This window comes from Peromyscus californicus, unplaced genomic scaffold (genome assembly GCF_007827085.1).
Source record: "Peromyscus californicus insignis strain IS unplaced genomic scaffold, ASM782708v3 Scaffold_24__1_contigs__length_46423439, whole genome shotgun sequence".
In the NCBI taxonomy this organism is placed as follows: Eukaryota; Metazoa; Chordata; class Mammalia; order Rodentia; family Cricetidae; genus Peromyscus; species Peromyscus californicus.
This window is the reverse complement of record NW_026294535.1, coordinates 28,463,588-28,490,574: the sequence shown is the minus strand read 5'-3', so window position 1 is coordinate 28,490,574 and position 26,987 is coordinate 28,463,588. Positions and strand designations below refer to the sequence as shown.

At 42.7% G+C, this 26,987-nt stretch overlaps 1 protein-coding gene across 9 annotated transcripts in view; it reads right to left on the bottom strand.

Annotated features, from left to right (window-relative positions):
• The window catches only part of Osbpl8 (oxysterol binding protein like 8), a 151,609-nt gene that overhangs the window by 101,541 nt on the left and 23,081 nt on the right, over positions 1-26,987 (bottom strand). For 6 of the 9 annotated variants that reach the window (XM_052753317.1, XM_052753318.1, XM_052753319.1 and 3 more), the window contains one exon: positions 9,161-9,266. In XM_052753317.1, the coding sequence (XP_052609277.1) occupies positions 9,161-9,202 (42 nt within the window). In that variant the 5' untranslated portion in view covers positions 9,203-9,266. Of the gene's footprint in view, positions 1-9,160; positions 9,273-23,362; positions 23,468-25,972; positions 26,140-26,987 lie in introns of those variants that run through there. The other 3 variants (XM_052753322.1, XM_052753324.1, XM_052753328.1) reach the window with 3 other exon arrangements.

Here is a 26,987-nt window from a genome sequence, read left to right as displayed (position 1 = left end):
CAATTTTGAAGCAGTTATCTAAGCAAATGAAAACCTATTGAATCCAGATGAAAATACTTTGACTGTTCCTGAGAGATAAAAAGGTGTGATCTGCTTGGGCTTCCAATTCAATTTTATCTTCATGTGAGATTTCTATTCCTGTTTCACTTAAAAACAATACGCAAGTCGACCAAACAATGGTGCTGAGACATTTCCCACGTGTGGATCGCCACCCTCTGCTCATCGATTCACCACCCTCTGCCTTCTCTTCTCCCTCCTCACTACAGCTCTCACTGCAAACATATCCTAGAGTCACCAGGAGAGGAACGCACGGCTGTCCTCCTCACTACTGCACACTAGAGTCACCAGGAGAGGAACGCACTGCTGTCCCCCTCACTACTGCACACCAGAGTCACCAGGAGAGGAACGCACGGCTGTCCCCCTCACTACTGCACACTAGAGTCACCAGGAGAGGAACGCACATCACAAAGTCTCTGATCCTGCAGACTTCTCTCCAGAGTTGTATGGACTCCTTCGTTTCACTAATAAAACTGAGATGAATGTGCAGTTTAACTGACTTAGAGACCTGGGACCCCTCAGCTTTGGTCACATCCTCTTACAGGAAGCTCCTTTCCATAAGCCTTAGAGCTTCTGGAAAACAGTTCTTAGTGGAGATTAGGGAAAACCTTCAATCCAGCCATTTAAAACTTCGGTAACTGTATTATTTATAAACACAGGAAGAAATAAGCCTTTAAAACCAACTCTCCTCAAGTCTAGTTCAGCAAAACAAAAAGCTTTCTATTTCTGCTTTCCGGCTAAGAATGATACTGTCTATACTGAGTAAAGAACACCTAAATACCTATCATGTCTATTTAGATTTCTAAACTGTGAGAAGACACACGAGCAGGAGAATAAGCCCCTCCCCCATTTTTAGAATTGTTTTTAAATTCCAAGCCACTGTTTGGAATCTTTGAGTCACTTTTAGTCACGCTACACATAAAGAAAGTAACGTCACTAGAAAGAAAACGACTGTTTGCATAGAGGAAGTAAGCCTATCACCAACACACATCCCAAGAAATGGAGGGCGAGGCAACTGTGGAGCAGGACGTAATTTTGGAAGTCTATAGAAAAGGGATAATCCTAGTAAAAGAGAAAACTCTACAAGGACTCTCCAGCTCTTACCTCTAAATATATACACATAAAGCACAGGTTCAGCTGTGAGGACCGAAAAGCGAACCACAGAAAGACGGATTACAGACAGGTGTAGCGGCACAAACTTGTAATCTCAGCACCTGGAAGGTTGAGGAAGACCATGAGTCCAAGGTCTTCCTCAGCTACATGGTAAGTTAAGGTCAGCAATGGCTCCATAGTGAGCTCAAGAGCAGCCTGAAAGGTAGTAGATTTTACTTCTGAGCTCTTCTAAAACTCCTTAGGCCATTCTAGTCATAAGAAAACAGAGACCAGCCAGGTGTGGTAGCACACGCCTTTAATCCCAGCACTCAGAAGACAGAGGCAGGTGGATCTCTGTGAGTTCGAGGCCAGCCTCATCTACAGATTGAGTTCTAAGACAGCCAGGGCTGTTATACAGAGAAACCCTGTCTCAAACAAACAAACAAACAGAGAGGGGGCAGAGGAAGGAAGGAAGGAAGGAAGGAAGGAAGGAAGGGAGGGAGGGAGGGAGGGAGGGAGGGAAGGAGGGAGGGAGGGAAGGAGGGAGGGAGGGAGGGAGGAAGGGAGGCAGGAAGGAAGGAAAAGAGAGACCAACTCCAAGTGAGAAACGACTTGCAAAAGTACCTGGTTGAACCCTTCAAAGCTGGAAGGTGAACCGGGTGTTTCACACCCGTCATCTCAGCACTGGGGAGGCTGATGGACTGCTGATGGTATGTTGGTCTGGGTTACATTCCAAGCCAGCATTGTATGAGATTCTCTCAACAAGAAGCAACAAAGTAAAGGTTTATTAAAGCCAAGTCAAGTATAACAACCTGCCACAGCCTAGACAAGCCCAAGGAAACATGACAACTATGCACTGTGGCAGCCCAGGTGGGACCCAGGAACAGAACATGAACATTAGGCAAAACTAAGCAAATCGGAATCAAGAACAAACTTCAGTTAATAATAATTGACTGGGTCAGAAAGACGGCTCACTGAATTCAACCTGGCGACCTAAATTCAATCTCCAGGATGCATACATACGGTGGAAGGAAAAAATGAACTTCCACAAGTTACTCTCTGATCTCCCTAAGTGCACCACAGCATTTGTGCACATACAATTAATTAAATATTTATTATTGATAATCAGGGTAGAGTGCTTGCCTAGCATGCCTGAGGTTCTGTATTTGACCCCAAGACCTCCATTATGGAACATGCCATTTCTTAGGAGATGGGGGCAGGAGTCAGAGCAGACATTCAAGAGCATCCTCAGCTATACAGCAAGTTCAATGCCAGTCGCTATATTTAAAAAGAAATCAGAACTAGGAAGATGGCACAGAGAATGAAGTGCTTGCCTGAAAAACATTAAGATCCCCAGTACCCACATTAAAAAACAGGTAACATGACGGCAGGACCTGTAATCTCAGCTCTTCCAGGCAGAGCCAAGAGGGCCTTGAGAAAAGCTCACTTGGCCACTCAGACTAGCAAATCAGTGAGCTCCAATGAGCTCTTGGTGAGAGATCCCATCTTAAATAATGTGAATAAAGAAAAACATCACACTCTGGCCTACACACACACACACAAACCTGTGTGTGCACTGCCATAGACACATGCCAACAAGAACACATGCATATCCTCCACACACAAACGTACAACTTTTTATATGCATATATGCATACATACATGCCCGTGTGTATAAAATCAGTATGGGTTCGTTATGTCAAATGTACCATACTAAATAAAGATGATAGAAGGGGGAAATGGATACAAAAATTATAGAAACTATCTTTGTAATTTTTCTGCAATTCTAAAAGAAACTTCCAATGTCAAAACATTGGAGCTGGAAAAAAATTAAGAGAACTTGTTCTTGCAGAGGATCCAGGTTCCATTCTCAGCACCCACATGCTCACAACCATTCATAATTCCAGTTCCAGGCGGCCCAATGCTCTCCTCTGATCTCTTTGGCACCAGTGCATAGACATACATGTGAGGAAAAACCCACTCACATAAAACAAAACAAATAAAAAAATTTTAGCAAGGTCAAAATATCCTGTGGAAAAAATTAAACAATTGAAATCACAAGATTTCACAAGCATACCTTCAAATAAACAAATAATACCAAATCAGTGTACAGGCACAAGAACGTAAGAAAGAAGGAGAAAGTGTTAAATACCATGGTATTGTTACAAGCATAATTTTGATCTCACATTCTGTGAAAGCCTTTTTGGAACTGAAGAGTCCCGGGAACATACATAAGGTTTCCAAGCAGGACTGGGGATGTAGTTTAGTAATAAAGCATTTGCCCATCATACTCAAAGCCTTGTGTTCTAACAGCACCAATGGGGAAAAGAAACCTCCAAGCAAAAATGCAAATCAAAACACACAAGTTTTAGCTAGGAAATCTGCTGATATACTGTGCAGAGGACTGGCTATTTTTCTCACTTTCTTGTTAACTAACTCTTCCTCTTCCTGGCTTCCCCAAATTTACTGAACAGTCTCACTGTGAACCTGGAATATTTTATTTTATTTTTATGTAGGTAGACCTATCATATATCAACATGAAATTGTGTAATTCTGAGAAATCAGCTTTCAGTTGCATTTTGCTTTCTTAAGGTTTATTTTCTTTTGTGTGTTGGGGAACACACCTATGTGTGTGGGAGCACACACCACAGTAAGTAGGTGGCGGTCAGGGGATAAATGGACAGAGTCAGTTCTCTCCTTCTATCAAGTGGGTTCCGAAGATCAAAGTCAGACTGTCAGGCCTGGTGGCCAGTGTCCTGACCCAGGGAGCCATCTCACCTGCCACATACCTGGCAAATTTTATCACCACATTATTCAAGTCCCAAGTAAAATCAACCTCTAACAACTACAAAAATATGTAACAAAAAGATGGAATCTTTAGTACCTATTCAATGGGGTAAAGTAAACAGTATTTTCCCACTTGGGAACTCAATGACAAATAATTGTTATTAACATAATTTTCACAAGTTTTAAAAAAGATACACAAAATATAAGGCCTTTCAAATTATTCTACACTTTTAAAAAATATTTCCCTTTAGTAGCCTCAGTGTGCTGGTTAGTCTTACATCAACTTGACACATAAACTAGAATTATCTGAAAAGGAGGGAACCTTGAAAAAAAAACTCCGTAAGATCCGGCTGTAAGACATTTTCTTAATTAGTGATTGATGGAAGAAGACTGAGCCCATTGTGGGTGGGGCCACCCTGGGGCTCATGGTCCAGGGTCCAGTTCGAAAACAGGCTTAGCCAGGAGCACTGTGCACGCCTGTAATCCCAGCACTCGAGGAGACAGGCAGGCAGATCTCTGTGAGTTCAACTTGGCCTACAGCGTCAGATCCAGGACAGCCAGACTGTTACTCAGAGAAACCCTGTCTCGGAGAGGCGAGGGGAGGGGAGGAAAGAGGGGAAGGGAGGGAGGGAGAGAGGGAGGGAAGGAAAGGAAAAAGAAAGCAGGATAAGCAAGCCATGATGAGCAAGCCAATAAGCAGTACTCCTCCATGGCCTCTGCATCACCTCCTGCCTCCAGGATCCTGCCCTGTTTGAGTTCCTGTCCCGACTTCCTTCAGTGATGAACTGTGATACAGAAGTATAAGCCAAATAAACTCTTTCCTCCCCTAACTAAGACACCCAGCAAAGTTTTTAAACAGCAGAAGGGCTAACAGTCTAGAAGACAAACACATTACAAAATGTGACTGGTTAGTCCGCTTGCTTAAAACTCATTATAATTGTCATTTTCTCAAACCCTCATTTCCTAAGTCAGCTGAGTTAACAGACACGACTCCCATTACCACGAGAAGAGAGAAAGTTCACACTGTAGTCTCCTGGCGGTAAGACACAAAACCATCTATAAAGTGCTCGTGGTAAGGAAACTGAAATCTAAATCTAAGCAATCCTCTACCAATTCTAACTTCAAGAAACAGGGACTGGGGAACACATTTAAAAACATGATCATGTTTTTCTTTTTTAATGGGTCAATGGGTGAAGGGCTTGCTATGCAGGCATGAGAACCAGAGTTCAGTCCCTCAGCCCCGTGTGAAAGCTAAGCACAGCAGCACACATCTGTAACTACAGTGCTTGGGTAGTGCAGACGGGGGGATCCAGTGAGGGGCCCTGTCGCAGAAAATAAGGGGAGAGCAATGGATAAAGATACCTGACATCAGCTCGGGTCTCCATATGTTTCAGATTCCTCATTCTCCAAATTCAAGGGTTATCATTATCCGCATATCCAGTCCAAAAATCCTTGCTGTGGTACCTGATCTGTACGTCTGGTCTTTATCTGCTGTGGCAATCATTTTCCACATAAACCCTACTGATTCCAACCTAATATATTCCACTTTTACCTTCAACTTTAAACAACTTATTCCCTAGTGATCCTCGCCTCCTATTTCATCCTGAAACGTTCTCCTGGCTCATTTTCAATCCAAAGAGCCCCCCTTCCTTCTGTTTTCACAATTAATATTCTCTTCAAGCTTTTCCAGACTGGAGAGACGGCTCATTGGTTAAGAGAAGTAGGTGCTCTTCCAGAGGACCTGGGCTAGATTCCCAACACCCACCTGGTGGCTCTCAACCATTTGTAACTCCAGTTCCAGGGGTCTGGTACACTCTGCTGGCCTCCACGACACCAGGTATGCGTGTGGTGCACAGCCATACGTGCAGGCAAACATCCATACACACAAAATAAAAATTTAAAAAATAAAGATTTTTCCAACTATCCAATGTATGCAAATAGACTTCACAGACTTCTCTTATTGATCTTTTTGGAGAGAAGTTTTTTTAAGTAAAAGCCATACTTTAAAAAAAATAGTTGCTTTTATTTAATGGATTTTTTTTAAGTACTCTCTCTTTTTTTTTTTTAAGATTTAATTACTTATTATGTATACGGTGTTCTGTTTGCATGTATGCCTGCAGGCCAGAAGAGGGCACCAGATCTCATTACAGATGGTTGTGAGCCACCATATGGGTGCTGGGAATTGAACTCAGGACCTCTGGAAAAACAGCGTTCTTAACCTCTGAGCTGTCTCTCCAGCCCCCTTAATGGATGTTTATAATGTGTGCAGCATTAGTCTTGGTTTCAATTAATACTCAAAATCACTCTGGAAGGGAGACATTACAGTCATCTTGACGTATCTCACAGGGAAACTGTAACCCTGGAGTTTGTATTCATTACCCACATCACACTAAGTGGCAGAGCTCTTTTCTTTGTCTTATTTCCTCATGACACAGGTCTCACTAGGTAAAGCTGCCCTCAAATCCATGATCCTTCTGCTTTAGCTCACTGAGCAATGAGACTGCAGAAGGACCCAACACTGTCAGATCTGCTCAGATTTCTAGCTGCAAGTCTTCAGAACCAAGTTCTCAGCCACCTCTTCTGTGAGTCAACAGTAACTAGCTCAAGGCACGAAGTCCAATGGGGCTATTTTATAAATAGTTAACTCAAAAGTGAACCATAACACTAGTTTGAAATTCACATTTCTGTAGTTCATATTGAAATCGTCAGTATTGAGTCTCTCTACAGTAAACTATAATATATCACAGAAGAAACACTGAAAGAAACAAAACAGTTTTCCCTACTTCTTCATATCTTTGCTCCAACTTCTCAGGGAACAGAATTCAGAATTAAAAAAATAAATCACTGCAGTTTCATCTGATTCTGGCACAGAATTTAATACTATGTAGTTCATATTTAGTTTCCTTTCTGTTGCTGTGATAAAAGACTGAACAAACAACTTGAGGGGGGAAAGGATTTATTTGGCCTAAACTTTCAGGTCACTGTCCTGTCCATTCTTTTTTTTTTTTTGCCCCAAGACAGGGTTTCTCTGCGTAGCTTTGTGCCTGTCCTGGAACTCACTCTTTAGCCCAGGTTGGTCTCGAACTCACAGAGATCCGCTTAGCTCTGCCTCCCGAGTGCTGGGATTAAAGGCGTTCGCCACCACCACCCACCCACTGTCCATTCTTTTTTTTTTTTTTTTTTTTTTTTTTTTGGTTTTTCGAGACAGGGTTTCTCTGTGTAGCTTTGCGCCTTTCCTGGAACTCACTTGGTAGCCCAGGCTGGCCTCGAACTCACAGAGATCCGCCTGGCTCTGCCTCCCGAGTGCTGGGATTAAAGGCGTGCGCCACCACCGCCCGGCCCCACTGTCCATTCTTAAGGAAAGAACTCAAGGCAGGAACTCATTCACAGCCAAGGAGTGCAGCACAAACCATGGAGGAATGCTGCATGCTGGCTCGCTTAAGCTCATTCTTTCTTAGACAGCTCAGGACTACCTGCTCAGGGAATGGTGCTACTCACAGTGGGCCTGGGCCCACTATATTCCAAGCCTATTATTGACAATTCTTATCATCACTAAGGCATCAAGGACATTTCAGCCATAAGAACAGTGAAACAGCTTTTCTAAAGATGATTATGGTCAAGTAATAATACAAGGTTTAGTTTTAACTTTTTCTGAAATCACAGTAAAAATAAAATAACCATCAGCTGCCCATTTCTAGCCAGGTACCATGCCCTGTATAAACTACATTATTTCCAAGCTCATTTTATTCCCTATTAACAAGTGATCACTTTTAAGTTTAACCTTTTTTTAATGTTTAAGGAACCAAAACAAATCTGAACGAGAAATTCAAAAAAGGTTTGAATCAAGTTAATCCAACTCAATAAAACTGCATGTTGCTATTAATTATTACACTGTCCCTACACTGGGGCCTGAACAAAGGACATCCACTCAATTAAAATTTACAATCACCTTGATGAAACAGTAACTCATCTCCGTAGTAAAATCAAAAACAGGAAGCTGGCCACTGCCTTGCTCCCACAGGGATTTTCTTGAAGGAAACTTGTAGGGATGATGATTTAGCTTAGTGGAAGAATGCCGGTTCCATCATCACCACCACCAAGAACCGCATTCACAAATAAACGAACCCCCCGACTACATTTCATAGAGGAGACCTTTACTTTGGGTAAGAGCAACACTGCTAACAAAAATTCTATAAATCAATATTTAATAGAATCACTCAAATATAAGAGCTAAAATGATTGTTCTGGAGTAAAGCCCTTATTTATTTATTTTTTTATTTATTTATTTTTTTTTTTGGTTTTTCGAGACAGGGTTTCTCTGTGTAGCTTTGCGCCTCTCCTGGAACTCACTTGGTAGCCCAGGCTGGCCTCGAACTCACAGAGATCCGCCTGGCTCTGCCTCCCGAGTGCTGGGATTAAAGGCGTGCACCACCACCGCCCGGCAAGCCTTTATTTTATAACGACATATCATCCACTTATTCTATACCAGGGGTGAATTTTTTTAATTATTGGATAGTATATACTTTCCCTGCTATCCACATTTACTTTAATTTCAGAATCTAATTCAGGAAGCATTGTTGATTAAACTTTCAATTTTCCACACACTATACAGTGCAGTTGCTTTTAATTCTTTATTACTTTAAATGTTTCATTCACTCTCCTTGCTCAGAGCTGCACACGATTTGAGATTTAGAGGTATTTAATTTCCTTAACAATTAATATTCTCTTGATTTTACTAAGATCCAAAAAGGGTTTGAGAAAGCAAATACAAACTATTACATCAGTATGTCTGAGACAATATGACTGGGAAGGAACAGAGAAGTAAAAAGGATCTGAAACAGAAATATCAGAAATTTGACATGACTCTGCTCCAACAAGCTGTAAACAATCTGTAATTCTCATAACAATGTGGGAGTTAGAGTATTATTTTTAAAATATTTCAAGTAATTTGCTTTTGCAAGGCATGTGACACTTGCTTTTAATCCCAGAACTTGGGAGGCAGCAGAGGCAGATCTCTATTAATTCAAGGCCTGCCTGGTCTACATTGTGAGTACCTGGCCTGCTAGGACTACATAGTGAAACTGTCTCAAAAATAATCCCAACCACCCAACCAAATAAACAAGCCTTCGCTTTCAATGAGTTGTCAAGAATGAAGTATGGCTCACATCACGCACTCCACAGCTGTAGGTGACGCGTCCTTACCGTACTGTTTTAAACTACTCACCGAAGCTCTGTCAGGGTCTCCGTCTGCTAAGCCTGCCTCCATAGTGGAAGGTCGATTTATGCTTCTCCCTCCATTAATGCTTAGCCATTCTAGAAGTCTGGAAACCCTAGAAGAAGAAAAGTGTATGTATTAGGACTGGCTAACAATTAAGGCAAGTAGAAAATAAACATTAATTATAGTAGAAGGCAAAAACATTTTATACTAAGGTTACTGGAAAATTAAACAAAAAAAACCCAGATTTTGACAAAGTTTTTTCGTTTGTTTTTGTTTGAAGAATTAATCTTGGTTATTAATTAGATGGCTCAGTGGTTAAAAACACTTGCTGCTCTTGCAGGGCACCTGAGTTCAATTCCCAGCATCCACTTGGCAGCCAACAGCCATCTATTACTCCAGTTCCAGGGGGCCCAACACCCCCTTCTGGCCTCCATGGTCACTGCACACATGTAGTGACAGACATACATGTAAGCAAAACACCCATAAACATAAAATAACAAAATAATAATCATACATGTTTTTTAAAAGAATAAAAGTTCGAAGAAAAATGAAACAGAAAATTTATCTCAGGTGAAAAGAAATACCTAGAGGTAAGCTTTAAAAAAAAATGCAACTGAGCCAGGCAGTGGTGGCGCACACCTTTAATCCCAGTGCTGAGGAGGCAGAGCCAGGCGGATCTCTGAGCTCGAGGCCAGCCTGGGCTATGGAGTGAGTCCCAGGAAAGGCGCAAAGCTACACAGAGAAACCCTGTCTCGAAAAACAAAAAAAAAAAAAACAAAAAAACAAAAAGCAACTGCCCAACATCTGGGCAACAGCAGAGGCCAGAAGAGTGATGAGGCTCCATCAAACTCTACCTCAAGAAAACAAAACCAAGGATGTCTCCTGGTTTTTCACATGCTGTATTTTAACACAGTTTTGTTTATGCCAATATAATCAAGAAGAACTATTTTATTCACTAATCATATATTGACTAGGAATAAAAGACATAGGCATCCCTTCAAAATAATACTTTATATACAAATATAAAACAAAATATTATATATAAGCCCCCAACTGGATCAGGCCCTCTGGATAAGTGAGACAGTTGATTAGCTGGAACTGTTTGGGAGGCCCCCAGGCAGTGGGACCGGGACCTGTCCTCAGTGCATGAGCTGGCTGTTTGGAACCTGGGGCTTATGCGGGGACATTTTGCTCAGCCTGGGAGGAGGGGACTGGACCTGCCTGAACTGAATCTACCAGGTTGAACTCAATCCCCAGGGGAAGTCTTTGCCCTGTAGGAGACGGGAATGGGGGGAGGACAAGGGATTCCGTGGCTGATATGTAAAATTAAATTAAATTATAAAATAAAATAACATAAAAATAAATATTATATATAAATATAAAACAGGTAGGCTAATTAAAATACAAAAAGTGGTGAATGGGCAGCCTGAAGTTGAAGCTGGTGGTCTTGGGAATACAGTTGGTAAAACAAGATATGTACAGACGTGCAAATAAACAGGATGTGGAAATAGCAGATGGAAACCAAGAAGCACAGAGGTACAACATCTGCCTAATAACGACTCTATCGTTATCCAGGTGTGGTACATGGGTACCTCTAGTCTTAGTACTCAGGAGACTGAGACAGGAGGATCACTAAGAGTTAAGAGGCCACCCTGGGATACATTAACAAGAAAAACAAAACAGAAAACCCAACTCCAACAGTTAATAAACAATACAAGGAAGAAGTAATTAACAAAAGAAGCAGAAGAAACTTCCTGCACTGGAAAAATATAGGTCTTCATAATGAGAAGACCTCTTTGAAAGCAAACAGAATTATTCAATGTCTCAGCCAATCTGTGCCACCTTCATAACTAAATCCTGCACATTTCAAATGCCACCATGTAGACAGAAGAGGAATTTAAAAAAAGCATTGGGTGACTTTTCTTCATTTAACTTACTGGAGTAGGTGTAATTATCCTTTTCCTTTTCTCAATGACATTTCAAACATCTAGAGAACAGCATAAAATAAATATTGCTGACACTGACCTTTTTTTTTTTTAATCATGGACTCCAAATGAAAGTAATACCTCCCCTGTAAATGTCTTGCCATCCAACAAAGCAGGGTAGAAAGATAAAGCTATGTTGAAGTGAGTTACAGAGCCTGAGAAGTTCCAAAATCCATCCTTCTTTAACCCTGCCTAAAAGTCAGTGTGTATTCTTCCCAATGTAATTTTCACTTAGAGCAGGGAGAAGACTTGCTCATAAAGCCCTTGACATATAGCATGAGGACCTGAATTGTATCCCCAAACCCACGGTAAAAGGCATGCTTGGTGGCACATGCATGTAATTCTATTACTGGGAAGAGAGAGACAGCGGGATCCCTAAGGCTTACTGGCTAGCCAATTGGGCCAAACCAGTGAGCTCCAGGTTCAGTGGGAGACACTGTCTCAAAAACAAGGTAGAGAGTAATAGAGGAAGCTACCCAGTGTCAACCTCTGGCCTACACACACAAATGCACACATGTGCATACACACAGAGAAAGACAATACACACACAAGCTCACAAAAACTTCATGTAACTGAACCTTATATATGTAAACTTTTAATTCAGGGGTATGGGCATGTGATTAAACCACAGCACATAATCTAGAAATGATCTTTATAGTTCTAAAGGGTTATAAAGGAAAAATAGGAGTAGTGAACAGGAGGACAAAAATAAGTAACACAAGACACTATGTAGACCAGAAAGCCTGAAGTCCTAACCAGCCTTGACAATGATGACAACTGGGTCTCACGTGAATGTTTCATCCAAGGGTGACTCAACAGTGGGAGACTCTAATGACCGAATGGACAGCGGCCCGTTCTGTGATGTCATCCAAGGGTGACTCAACAGTGGGAGACTCTAATGACCGAATGGACAGCGGCCCGTTCTGTGATGTCATCCAAGGGTGACCTCAACAGTGGGAGACTCTAATGACCGAATGGACAGCGGCCCGTTCTGTGATGTCAGGGAGTCTTTCCCCCAGGCATTCCTGTTTGCCCAATAGATTCATGAACAAAGTGGTCATGGTGGCAAGGATGGAATTGGGATCAGGAATATGGCTTTCTATTCCCCAATTAGGCAGGCAGCAATGCCTTCCTGGAGCATTGCTCACCAAAAGCTTACACATACAGATTCTGAAAAAGACTTCTACTATACGGTACTGCTTCTCCATTAGTTAGGATACATACTTCTCAAGGTGCTGTTTCCAAAGGGATGAATGCTACATTTGGGAGACACAATAATGATCTCACTTGGCTAGAGACGGAAATTACACCCTAGCCATCTTGGAGTATCAGTGCCTCTGAAACAACTGATTTCAGTTACTACAGAGACATCACACTGGTGGTCCACAATGAAGGTAAGAAAGGCTACATCCAAAGTATAGGAAAACCCTTATTAATCTCTTTGTATTACTATTTCTCATGATTAATGTTAATGGAAAACTACAGTAGTACAATCCAAACACTGTAACTAGACAAGATGCTTGCAGAGAGTAAACCGTATAAAATGGATATACTAGAAGATACAAATATATGTGTGCTGTGACTATAAAGTTACAGAGAACTGTACTTTATTTTGAGCATGTCCATGTGCAAGTCAAATAAGTTTGATTTCTTCCCTCTCACTGGCTTATAATGTAAGATATACTGACCTCACATTATATTTAAAGCCATTGTTGTTGTTATTATTATTATTATTATCATTATTATTACAAATGTACACATACGATGGGAGGGATGCACAGGCTATGATGTATATGTGGAGGTCAGAGGTCAGCATATGAATGGGTCCTTTCCTTCCGATGTGGATTGCAGGGATCAATGCAGACTGCAGGGCTTGCGTGCATGCAGGCCCTTCTACCCACTGAGCCCTCACTGACCCTCAGCTTCACCTGTGTAAAGACCCGTTGTCTCCACATGCAGCTACAGTCTCAAGTACTAAGGTTGGAAGTGCATTGTGAATTAGTGTGAGTGTGGTTTACAGAAGCATATACGGTGCCAGGCTGACTTTACAGGACCACTTGGTTGCACTATGGTAACCAGATATTCCGTCATGTACAAGTCTAGATGATGCTGAGAAGGTAGCTTTCAGATGTGACTAACATTTAACCCCTCAAAGTGAAAGTGAAATAGGTTAATTTCCATAATGTGAGTGGAACTCAGCCAATTAGTTGAAGGCTGGAAAAAAAACAACAAAGACTGATATTCTCTAAAAAGAAGTAACTCTGCTTCCTGATCCCCTTTCATTCAAGACTCCAGTACCAACTCCCTAGGTTTCCAGTCTGCCTTGCATATTTCATAAATATAACTCCTCACCAATGCAATGAGCCAGTTCCTCAAAATGGGCAGAATAAGGGGCTTCATTTAATCAGCTAAGCCTTGGGGAGAACTATGATCCTCTAAAGAAGGAAGGTGGCCTTGTCAATTTTAGAGGACTGTTCATTTTTATTGGTGTGTCTTTGTTGTTGCTGCTATTTCTTCAGTTTTCAACAATCTCTTGGAGTGTCGTGGCTAGAACACCCTATGTAGCACTGGATGACCCTGAACTCTGATCCTTCTGTCTCCACTTCCCACACGTTAGGATTACAAGCATGCACTCTCCAAAGCCTTCTGTATGCTAGGTAGCTACTAGTTATTCTACTAACTAAGCTATAACCCAAGTCCACAGATTTTATTTCTAAGCCCCAATAATTACATTAGCCAATTCCTCAAAATCAAACATTTGATATCCCTTCCTACTCCCTTTTACACACACATACAAAATTGATTATGTTTTTCTGTAGAACCCCAAGTCCAAAAATATGTAGGCATGTGTGATAGCTTAAACGAGATGTACCCCATATTCTCCGGCATCTGCATACGTAGTCCCCAGTTGGTGACAATGTCTGGGTAGGGTGTGGCCTTGCTAAGGAAATGTGTTTTGAGGTTTCAAATGCCATGCACTGTTTCCAGTGTGCATGTGGTTCAGGGTGTGAGCTCTGAGCTCTTTCTGCTGCCCTGCCTGGTGTTTACTGCCATACCTCCCTACCGTGAAGATGGACTCTTATCCTTCTGGAACTATCAGCCAAAAACAAACCCTCCTTTCCATAGGTTGCTTTGGTTTTTGATGTGTTATCACAGCAACAGAAAAGTAACTCATAGAGCGTATGTCACCTGCACAGGCACAGGTACATTTCATCATCTATTCTCAGTGCCTTGGTGCTTTCTTCTGCATCAGACACTGAAGGCATGGGAACTCCACTTTGCAAACATCTTTGCCTTTGAGATTCTGAATGATTTACATTAAGACAATGCAATGCTATGCATATTGTCTGGAAGGTCCAAAAGAGATAGAAACCAATCCACCCTTCTTCTGAGCTCAGTGAACATGGATTTGGATAGGCATGAGGTTTTGAAGTGATCACCAAATGATTCCATGTCAGCTACCACTTGGCATGGCCAGACAACTACAATTATCACCAGTGGCAAAATTCAAAAGCAGAAAGTGTCTTCTGTTTTCACATCTCTAGTTTTCTAAATAAACTTACCAGTATCTAATTCCTCAGACTAATTTTCCTTGGACTTTAATTATCTTCAGTAATTTGCTTTCTCAAAAGCTATCTAACCCGATAATTTTTAAATAGCATTTAGTACAAAAGAGAAAAGTCAGGCAGGGAAGAAGGCAGGAGTTGGGCAGGGAGAATCATGGACAGGAGGGAAGGCCTCAGAGATGATCCAGAGTCAAGACCCCAGGAACATGAGGGAACGAGCCCCACAGCTGTCCAGGCAGGAAAGCAAGCGAGTGCAAAGCCCCTGGAGCAGGACCCTGGCATGTTTGCAGAACAGCAGGGGATTCCTGCTGCAAGTGGGTAAGGAGAATGGGGAGCGAAGAGAAGAGAAGGGAAGCTAGTTCCCAACCACAGTGAGTCCGTCCGGCACCACAGACAACACAACTTTACCCTGACTGAGACGGAAGAAGACAGCTGCTGAAAGTAAGTACAAAAAAGGACTTGACTTCTGCAGGTGGTCGGTCGCTCTAGCTGCTAGCTCTGAATACAGTAACAAGTGAGTACTGACTGTGCGATACAAGAGACAGCGGTGGCCTGCACCAGAAAAGCAGCAGACATGGCAGACACTGCCAAATTTTTATATACCTCGGATATACAGTGAAACTTTTATTGACGAGCCTCATATATGAGGTATAAACTACAGAGGAGGTTGGAGAAACTGGCAAGGATTTTGCTTTAAGCAACTAACAACAAAAAAATGGAGTTGCCACTAACAGGTACTCAGTATATCATAGGAAGACTTGGGAACAGCATAAGTGGATATGAACTCATCTCCAGATGGACACTCATGGGATACCCTTAGACCTCTGAATGGAGACATCACAGAAGCCACTGAGGAGCTGGACAGATGGCTTAGCTGTTAAGAGCAGTTGTGGCTCTTGCAAAGGACCTGGGTTCAATTTCCAGCACCCACATAGTGGCTGACAACCATCTGAAACCCCAGTTCTAGAGGTTTCAGCACCCTCCTCTGACCTCAGGCAGCAGGCATGCACATGGTACACATACATACATTAAGGAAAAACATTCATACAATAAAATAAATCCTCAAAATTAAAAAAAAAAAAAAAGGCAAAGGAGGAAGCTGAACATGCAGACCTGACTCTGAGGCGCGTCAATCTAGCAATCGAAAGTGACAGTCTGCACATGTAGCAGAATTCAAATTAGATGAGATCGTGTTGAGAACTGGGCCATGTGATACTTACGCTTGAAAGGATCAATGTTTATTTTTTAATCTCATTTTTAGTTTTCAATGTGAAGAATTTTCTGTTGTTATTCTTTGCAAAGGCAAACTCTCTCTATAAAAAAGGACAGATCCACACAAACTAAATCTTAACATGGAACAATGGGCGCAGGAGAAGGAAAGGAAGCCTGAGGTTAACAGTCTGTGCCGTAAACCCATGGCCTCTGAGAACGGAGTTAAGAAACACTGCTAACAGCAAAACCCTGGAGGGAGAAGGTGGTGGGGGTTCTAACGGTTATCATGCATTTCAACTTGATGGATTAAGAAGCATCTAGGTAACATACCGCTGTGAGGGTGGAGGCAGGTGTTTCCAGGGAGGTGAGACTGGAGGGTGTGGGGAGACCGACCCTGACTATGAGCGTCAGCATCCATGGAGTAGGAGCCCAGACAGAGCCCGAGGAGGAGGTATAAGCTAAGCAGCAGCTTGCCTCTTTTCCTGCATCCTAAGTGTGAGTGCAGCATAGCCAGGTGCCTCAAGTTCCTGGGCCGTCCATGCCTTCCCTGCCGTAGAGAAGTCTATCCTCCAAACAGGAGCCAAAATACACACACTTCCTCCTCCCTCACGTGGGCTGTTTTGTTACAGCACCTAGAGAAGTAACTAATGCAGAGGCTTAAAGGATTTGTGCATCCATCTCACAATCTCTTAGAGGTGAAAAGTTAAAGACATTTCTATAACCGCAACTTAGAAAATGGAAGTGCGGATTGTTTTAACTAAACGGAGGTTGAAAGCAAGCTCAATGGTAGTTAAGTTCACAAAGCAGGCTTGAGGAAAAGAGAGAAAGTCCCCTCTGTCACTCAGCAGCTTTTCAGAGCTGCGGTGCTTCAACACCAAAACAAGAGCGTCAGGACTTTAAGAGTTCTGTATCAGAGCACTCAGGTCTCACTTCTCAAAACTGCTAAGTGAAGCTAAGGCTGTATGTTAATTACTAGCTGAATTCAAAGTTTAAAAAAGGCCATGTTCCTTCTTTTGTTATCAGTACTCTAAAAAGACTGCTCGGAAAACTGGCCCCTCAGTCTCTATACTTAGTCTAACAAAGTTCTTACAAAACATAAGTATAACAAAATTTCTTCTGTATTTTGGGCTTAAATTACCATTTTGGTCACAGAGAAGCAAGTACCAAGCAAGGCTAATGCCATTTGCAGCCATCCTACAGGATACCCCAGAGGTTTTTTTGTTTCGTTTTGATAAACACATATATAAGAAAAACAACAGCTCTTTCATTTTGATAACTAAATCCACTGTACTTTTAAATAACATATTTTTATCTCTCAAGATAATTTCACTCTGTCAATTTGACTTAAAGAAACAATTTAAGGTTACCCGCCAAGCACTGTGGTTTGGCGCGTCTGCACGACTCTTCAGAACCGCAGTGAGGGTTTGGAGCACAGGCCCGTGAGTTGGAGAGGACTGCAGGCCCTCTGAGGCTGAAGCAAGCCAGAGAAGCAGCCCTGGGTCAAGGAGCAGGAAAGGGCTGCGAGTTTACAAGTGGTTTGGATCTACACAGAGACTCTCAAAAAAGGAACCTGACACACTTGCATCTACTCTCCATAGTCTTTAGCTAAGAAGAGGTAACCCTCTGAATTTAACGACCCTGCAGAAGACATCACATTCGATGATGAAATACTTGTCCTCCCAATGTAATGTGGATAGTGTCAACAGCCTTTCCATTCAACTTCACAGTAGTTAGGGGTCCTAACTAGTGTAACAAAGACAATTTTAAATTCTAAGAAGTGAAAGAAAAGAAATTATATTTGCAGATAATGTGAATGCACACAAAAGAATACAAAAATTGGTAGAATTCTGTATAATGACTAATCTTGATCATCAACCTGATTGGATTAAGAGCTGCCTAGGAGCTTAAGTAAACACAACACTAGCTGTGTCTATGAGAACATTTCTAAAGATGAACATGCCCATAATGGCTCTGACAAAAATCAATGCTTTAATCCTTTGACGGATCAAATTCTTGAAATCAGACTACTCAGAAATGATAGCACTGTAGGGGGTGGGGCCGAATCCAGGAGGAAGCAGGTCGGCATGTCTTTGAAGGGCTTCTTCTGGCCTAGGCCACCTCCTGCTCCTCTGCCCTGCTGGCTGGCTGCCAGGAACTGAACACTCATGTCCTCAGGCTCTCTCCATCACGCAGCTGAGGCTCAAAGCAATCGAGCGAACTGGCTGTGGACTGACGCCTCTGAAGCTATCAACTCAACAAATCTTTCTTTTCAGTTGTCTTCGGACGTGTTTATCACTGAGATCAGGTTTAACGCAGTGCAGTTAGCAAGATTACAATACATAAGGAAAATCATTCCTACAAATAGGAACTGTCAGAAAATGATTCCATTTGTAAATGAATATATTTCACATACTTAGAAAATAAACCCAATATAAATATGAAAGGCTTCTATAATGCATAAAAAGTTGCAAAATGTCACAAAAGAAATAAAGAAAATCTAAACAAAGAAAAATATACTATGTTCCTGGCCTAGAAAGCCTTGATATTTTTAAATTGTTAATTCTCAGGCTGGAGAGATGGCTTGGCAGTTCAAAGCACATACTGCTTTTTCAGAAGATACAAGCTCACTTCAAAGCATCCATATGGGGTAGGGGTTCACAACACCCTGTTTCTCCAGCTCTAGGGAGATCTGATCTCACTGGCCGCCATGGGCACCTACACTTCACAAGCATATACCCATAAACAGACACACAGAGAAACATACACATAATTAAAAAGTAAATTCAATGCATTTAATTAATTAATGTCATTACTTCTCAAATTAATTTACATACTCAAAACTGTAACCAATCACCCAACAGATTTTTTCTCCCTTTTCTGTAACTAAACATATTGATTTTATAAATAGTATGTAAAATCAAATGGGAAAGGAGGACCAGAGTTCACTCTGAACAGAAATTTGTTATTGTTCTTGGTATTGTTTTAAGGAAGTAAATAAAAAACAGGAGGAACTTCCGGTCATGGTGGTGCATGCCTTTAATCTCAGCTCAGAGGAAACAGAGAGAGGCGTCCTCTGTGAGTCCCAGGCCAGCCAGAGCTACACAGTGAGAGCCTGTCTTGAAAACAAAAACCAGAAACAACTCAATCATCCTAAAGCAAAACTAATTTCAAAAGGTACCAGGAGTAGGATGCATCTCAGTGGCAGGGCACTTGCCTGTCATTTGTGAGACTCTGGATTCAATCCCTAACACTTAAATGAGTGGAGAAGAATTTTCGAGTCCTTTTATAGGACTCAAATTCTAAAGGTCTAACAAAATCACTTCTGCAACAGAGTGGCCCACCAAACCTAATACCACCATACCAGTGAGTTTTATATCAACTTGACAGAAGCCAGAGGCGGCAGAGAGAGAGGAGGGAGATTCGATTGAGAAAATGCTTCAATATGATCACACTATAGGCAAGTCTGTAGGATATTTTCTTAACTAGTCATTGATAGTGGAGAGCGCAACCATTGTGGGTAGTGCTGCTGGTCCTGGGTTCTATAAGAAAGCAGGCTGAGCAAGCCAGGGGAAACCAGCCAGTAAGCAGCATCCCTCCATGGCCTCTGCATCAGCTCCTGCCTCCAGGTTCCTGCCGGGTTTGAGCTCCTGTCCTGACTTCCTTTCATGATAAACAGTGATTGGGAAGCATAAGTCAAATAAACCTTTTCCTCTCCAGTTTGCTTTGGTCATGGTGTTTCATCACAGCAACAGAAACCCTAACTAGGGAAATAACATAGGAGAGCTTAGTAGCATTCTTATATTAGCTGCTGTTGTAAATGCAACTTGTGGATGTTGAAGGACCACTTGTGAAGTATGACCACTTAAGATTTATTTTTATTTTTTAATTCTCTCTTTCTCTCTCTTTCTGTGTGTGTGTGTGTGTGTGTGTGTGTGTGTGTGTGTGTGTGTGTGTGTGTACACTTTGAGAGAGAGAGACAGAGGGAGAGAGTATGTGTGTATACTTTGAGAAAAGGGCATTGGATCCCCTGGAGCTGGAATCACACAAGGCTGTGAGTCACCCAGAGTGAGTGCTGGGAAGGAAATAACCCCGGTCCTCTGGAAGGGCAGCAAGTGCTCTTAACTGATAAGCCCCAAGTGCCCTCACATTAAACCATGGCCGAGTCGTTAAACAGGGGATATCTGGGACCTTCTCAGACTTCTGCTTGCTTGACTCCTCTCACTGCCAAGTTCATCTACCCCACTGCTGCTCATTTATCTACGTTCCAAACTGTTAGAACCGACCTCCTTCAGATTTTTCCACATACCCTTTATTCGTCATCTGAACAGTTTCCGACTTCTCTCATGAATAGTTTGCAATATTGTACTTGGTTCTGGAATTCCATGTACCCCTGGGACTATACCAGACTGATACGTTGAAAATATTTCGTGTCTTTCTCATTTTTAAGGGCTACACTTTACTTTCTCATCATATGTATATGTTTGCATCTTTGTAGGGTACATGTGCTCGAGTCTCTGTGTGGGTGTGTGCCCATGGAAATCCAGAGGGGCAAATGCCTCTGGAGCAGGAGTCACAGCACTTGTGAGCCTTCTGACACTGGAGCTGGCAACTGAACCCACACCCTCTGCAAGAAGAACACGCACCTCTTAACTGCTCAGTTACCTTTCCAGTCCCCAAAGACTACAACTGAAATAGTTCAATAAATTAAAAATAGGATCAGTTTGCAGGAAACAAGAGTAGGGGATGCTCCTGAATATAAATTGTACTAAATGCCATATTAAAATGTGTTTTTATTTTATGTGTGAGTGTTTGCTCAAATGTATACCACGTGTGTACCTCGTGCCTGTGGAAGCCAGGAAAGAACATTGGATCCCCTCAAACAGGCAGTTAGGCACCATGTGGGTGCTTGGAACTGAAACCAAGTCCTCTGCAAGATCAACAAACGCTCTAAACCACTGAGCCGTCTCTCCAGCTCCAGCACTGAATGCTTTCCAAGACAAGATTTTTTTAAACCATTAAATTAACAGAGACACAGACTTTCATTATTTGTCTCAAAGCCTAGTGGAATTGAGTTCACAGTACTAAGTCAGCCCTTTAACACTCTATTCCCCAGCTGTAATAAAATGTTTTGTGTTTTCTCCTTATTTCTCTGGTGTGCACTTCACAGCTCTAATGAGGCCTCCCTCCCTGTATCTCATCTCCTTCCTGTCGCTCTAAACACCCGTGGCTTCAGCCTCCATCACAGGCTGACTAGTCCCAGTCCTGTCTCTATTCTGAAGGGCTCATCCCACATCCACCATGCAGCTTCTCCAGAACAGAGAGAGCCCTCCATGTCCACATCTGTGCTCGCTCCCCATAGCCTCCTCTCTGCAATCCTTCCCCTTCCACGACCACTCTTTACAAGGACACTGGTCTTCGGTGGTTCCAATTTTATACTGTATCATTTTTCAGAAATATAAGGCCTATCGTGTCCTTCCTTTCTAGCTTAGTTAAAGGGCTTTGCCACCTGTCATCCCATTAGATCTCCTCATGGTCTCCTCTGGCCCTTGATGTTATGAGCCACTTCCAAGGCTCAGCTCCTATGCCTCAATGGACGCTGTGAGAACCTGGCCACTCTTCATTTTCCTAATGCTTGCCTGTTGTCCAAACTGCTCAAGAATCCCCTCTTCTGGGAAAAAGATGATTTCCTCAGCCTGAGACAGATACTTTTCAATGGGCTGGGGAACTTACCTTTATCACAAATCACAACAACCAGATGTGATGGCCCATGCCTGTAATCTCAGCACTCAGGAGGTGGAGGCAGGAGGAGTGCTGTGAGTTCAAAACCAACCTGGGAAATATATACAATTCAGCATGGGTTACAGAGCTAAACTCTGCTTCAAAAATTTTTTTCTTTACACTTCTGTTTCTTCTTTTATATTTTTAGCATATAGATCTCATTTAATGTTTTAGTAATAACCCTGTAATTTCCATAAATGGGAAAAACTCACTAAATAATACAGGGGAAAATGTAATTAAATCACTTACTCAATTAAAAGTAGCAACGGGTGCTGGAAAGATGGTTCAATGGTTAAGTGCACTTGCTGCTCTTGCAGAAGACCTAGGTTCAGTTCCCAGCACCCACATGATGACTTACCTTCAGTTCCAGGGGACCCAACGATCTCTTCTGGCCTCCAAGGACAACAGTTAGGCACGTGGTGCATATATATGTATGCAGGCAGCATTCACACACATAAGATAAAAATAAATCTCTTGTTAAGAGTATTCACAAAAGACAGGGAAATGTCACTGGCATATAAAGTGGGCCAGTCTTTAAGAGCACTTAACAAATGTCATTTTACTGTGAGGGCGAATCTCTAAGGACTGGAGCGTCTGGGCTAGGTTACACCGTTAGAACCTACAGCAGTACTTCTCTCACACACAAGAGACCTCAGGAAAGCCATCTCGGAGGAAGAGTTTGAGAGCACAGTCCATCGTGGGAGGGCAGGCAGCAGGAAGATGAGGTTACAAAGCATCACAGTCAGGAAGGAGAGAAAGAGGACGTGCCTGCTCAGCCAGGGCACCAACCCATGAAACGATACTGCCCAGTCTGGGTGGGGCCTTCCACCCCAGTTAATCTGATCTATAATCTCCCTCACAGGTATGTCCATCTTTGTCTCTAATGTGATTCTGGAGTCTATTGGTCAGCAGCCAATTTAAACCATCACAGAGGTAGATTTTGGTTTTGATCTGCCCAATCCAATTCCTTTGGTAGCAAGAGCTAAGTGTTATCTTCCTTTGAGGAAAGCAGCCCTTTTCCTGATGTATGCAATCATGAAATGTCATCTTCTCCCAGCCATAAAAAAAAAAAAAAAAAAAAGGAAAGGAAAACACACCTCGAGGCAGGCAGGCCTCAGTCTCCTCCACCGTCCTGGAAAACTATCTGCCCCTGCCCCACGAACAAGGCGTGGACACAGTAACTGATGACTAACCCTCCCAAGGCCCTGACCACAGCCTACCCCCCATCAGCAACTGTAAAAGGCAGTGCAGATGAGACGCCAACCTCACAAATGAAGAGGGGAGGGCTCACAGAAGACCTTGTCTAAAAAACAGAAGAAGCTCGGGTGTTCGGAACCCAAACTACTGACCTCCGGGCTACTCATCACCTACACATTTTTTAAATTCCAAGTTGTATCAAATACCAAGCTTAGAAATGTCTTTAACAGGAGAAATGTAAATTCAGCAGGAAGAAAATGTACCCCAATTTTTTTCTCTAGCCTAGCAAGTATTAATTATTCTGAACAAATTAAAGTGGACATCCAAGATCCATCAGCATTTCCATTATGTGAAAAATTAAGAACAGGAACATAAAATAAAGAGATTATCAAGTCCTTATCTTCTCCTTAACAACTTAATTGGAGGGACCAAAACTATGTATGAAAAATCCAGAAAAAAAGTCATCACACCCATAATCCCAGTGCTTAGGAAATTGAGGCACAGGAATGTCATTGAGCTTGAGGTTAGGCTCCTCTGTGTAATTTCCCGGCCAGTCTCAGCCACTCGGTGAGATCCTGTCTCAGGAGAAAAAACAAGAAACAAAACAACTGCAAGGGCTGGAGAGATGGCTCAGTGGTTCAGAGCACTGGCTGCTCTTCTAGGGACCTGGGTTTGATTCCCAGCACCGACATGGTGGCTCACAACCATCCGTAACTCCAGTTCCAGGGATCTGATGCCCTCTGCTGGCCTCTATGGACATCACAGTGGTGCACAGACATACTTGCAGGCAAAACAGCCATACATATAAAGTAACATTAATAATAATAATAATAATAATAATAATAATAATAATAATAATGTGTTGGCTTTCCTGTTCCTTTGGTGGCTTAGGAAAAGAAGGAAGAACAAAGTATTTGGGTGATCTTTGAAAACCATGTTGGGTGTTCATGCTGGTAGTCACAGTGGCTCTGGCCTGCAAGTCCAGCATTTCAGCACGAGAGGCCGAGTTCCAAGCTAGCCTGGGCTACATAGCTAGACCCTGTCTCGACTCTCCAGCTAAGCCCTTCACAAAATCTTCACTGCTATGGATCTGTCCCCTTCTTTGATCCCTACTCAATCTGTAGCTAACATGTCCCCACTAAATACCCACCGCCAGCGAAGCAGCCGTCACCGCTGGTCCTCTACTGCTCACACCAAAGACTGGTGCAGAGAAAACCAGGACGCTTCCAGGAAAATGCACAAGACAGTGAGGAGAAGCAACACATGGTGCTAAAGTAACTGAAAAGTTACAAACTCATTTCTTGGCAAATTCAGGTCTTCTTATGGGAGGATAGAACTTAAGGTCTGACCTATGATAGAAAGGTTTCTACTACCGTGCTATAACAAGTCCCAGATTCCATGTTTAAATACCACATTTCTGATACACAACTCTATTTACCGCAGTCCCAAACTATCCATCTTCCTACAAATTAGTAAACTAGTCAGGTGTGGTGGCATATGCCTTAATCTAGCACGTGGGAGGCAGAGAGGGTGGATCCCTCCAAGTTTAAGGCCAGCCTGGTCTACATAGCAAGTTCCAGGACAGTCAGGGCCACAGAGTGTGACTATCAAAAAACAGAAACAAAACAAAAAGCAACCACAACAACAACCACAGTCTAGCAAGCCATACCTCTGTAAGCTTTGGTTAGTTGCTCAGACTGAGGAAGCACAGCTAAAGAACAGCAGCTGCTGGCTAATCTCCACTGACCAGTCCAAGTCCTTTGCCTCTTCCTTACTACAAGGAGTACTTAACATCCTAGAAAACAGCAAGCCTAAGTCTCTGTTGGAGGAACTGCTAAAAACAACAACTTCCCCCAGACCAAAAATATAAACCATGCTGGGAGGTGGTGGCGCACGCCTTTAATCCCAGCACTCGGGAGGCAGAGCCAGGCGGATCTCTGTGAGTTCGAGGCCAGCCTGGGCTACAGGGTGAGATTCAGGACAGGCGCAAAGCTACACAGAGAAACCCTGTCTGGAAAAACCAATACATATAAACCATGAGGAGGGAGTCCCTGAATTTCATGTGCCAGACATCATAAAAATGATACTCTTATTCAAAAGCATAGTTTTCGGGATGGAGATGGAGCTGGTAGAGTGTTTGCCAAGCATGCATAAAGCCCCTGGGCTTAATCCCCATTACCATAGAAATCCAGGTATGACAGTACACACCTGTAATTGAACACTTAGGAGGCAGAGGCAGGGAGACCAGGAGTCCAAAATCCGTCCTCAGTTATGTAAGGGTTTGGTGCACCCTACTCTACATGAAACATGTCTCAAAAAAAAAGTATAAAGTAATTCTTAATGGAGAGGGACTGGAGAGATGCAGTTAGGAGCATTGGCTATTCTTTCAGAGGACCTCAGTCCTGTTCCCAGTAACCACATGGTGGCTCACAACTATCCGTAACTCCTGTTCCAAAGGCCACAACACCCTCTTGTGGCCTCCCCACTTAGAGCACTACAAACATGTGGTGCAAACATACATGGAGACAAAACACCCATACACATAAAATCTCAAGAAATAATTGAAGCCAATAGAAGAACTGAGTTTAAAAGAAAAACATGATGAGAAGCACTAATTTGAAAGCAGATGAAAGACTCTAGAGCCAGACTGCTATCTATAATCCAGCACTCAGAAGGCTGAAGCAGGACTGCCCTGGGTGCAAAGCCATCAAGGACTACATCATAAGACGTGGTCTCCAAAAACAAAACAAAACAAACAACAAAAAATTTTATTGGTTTACAAAAAAATATTAAGATATATAAGGAATTCAAGCAAGATGCTCAGTTCCACTAGCCACCAAAGAAATGCACAGAAAGAAAGGCACAATGACACACTCCTGAAGGGTGACAAGGACAGCTAAAATATTCTTAAATGACAGTGCAAGAACTGAGGATGAGCAAGAACCAAATAAAACACTCCTACACTGTAGGCCCAAGAGAGATGGACAAGTAGCCAGCCAAAGACCTGTAACACGGATTTCCTTCTATAACAGCTTCATTTATAATAGCCAGAAACACAAACTAAGCCAAATGCCTATTACCTGGTGAGAAGATAAATGAAGTGCGGCACAGTCACATTTCAGTGAAACAGTCCCCAGCCGTAACAAGGAACAGTCTCAAACTTCTGCTGAACAAATGAAGCCAGACTAGAGTATATCCTCCAACTCTAACGGTATGAATTGAGAACAGAACCCAGGGCAGCTGTTACCTGGGGAAGAGTGGGAAAGAAGAGAATCAAGGAAGGAGGCATGGGAGATTTTAAAGGGCTATTGGAAGAACTGTCTAAATTGTGGTGTTGGTGTCACGGGTGTATACAACCACAAAACACAAACTGTCGTTTAAAATGGGTACGTTTTTAAATTTCATGCACACCATATCTGAACAAAGTAGTCTGGGGTTTTCAGTGGTATTTTAACATATGAGAATTATTACAGAAAGAGAGAAAAGCAAGATTATACTATCACAAACAATGCTGCCGGGCATCCTGCACACACGTTTAATTCCAGCACTCCAAAGGCAGAGACAGGGCGATCACGGTGACTTTGAGGCCAGCTTGCAGCCTGTGTTACTAGTGACTTCAGGCAACCTGGGCAACATAATGAGGTCCTGTCTACACCCACACTCACACTCACACTTTACACTGAGGGGAAATGCTCAAATTTTAGCACAGCTGAACCTAAGAAGATGCCTGAAGGAAAGCCTGTAGTAAGGAGAAAGAGCATGTGCTCTGTTGTCCTCTGGGAAGTGGAAGCAAGGCACAGAAGGGCTGTGGAAATCAGACGGGGCAGTTGATCTGCCTGACGGCCAGCAAGTCACGGCTACGCAGCGCACGGACTTGAATCCTGTGTCTGTACTCGGGTGAGGCCGAGACTACAGTAAGAGTTACATGGAGGAGGTGATGAGCGGCTTCCCGGAGGAAAGGATCTGGGATGGTAGTTTTGAAGGGAGAAGGAAATGGACTGAAGGGAGGGGGTGCACCACAGGCGGGGGGGCTGGTGCTGTGCAGAAGCGCGGAGGCGGAAAGGAGCCATCAGTGGCGGCGGCGTGGAGAGACGG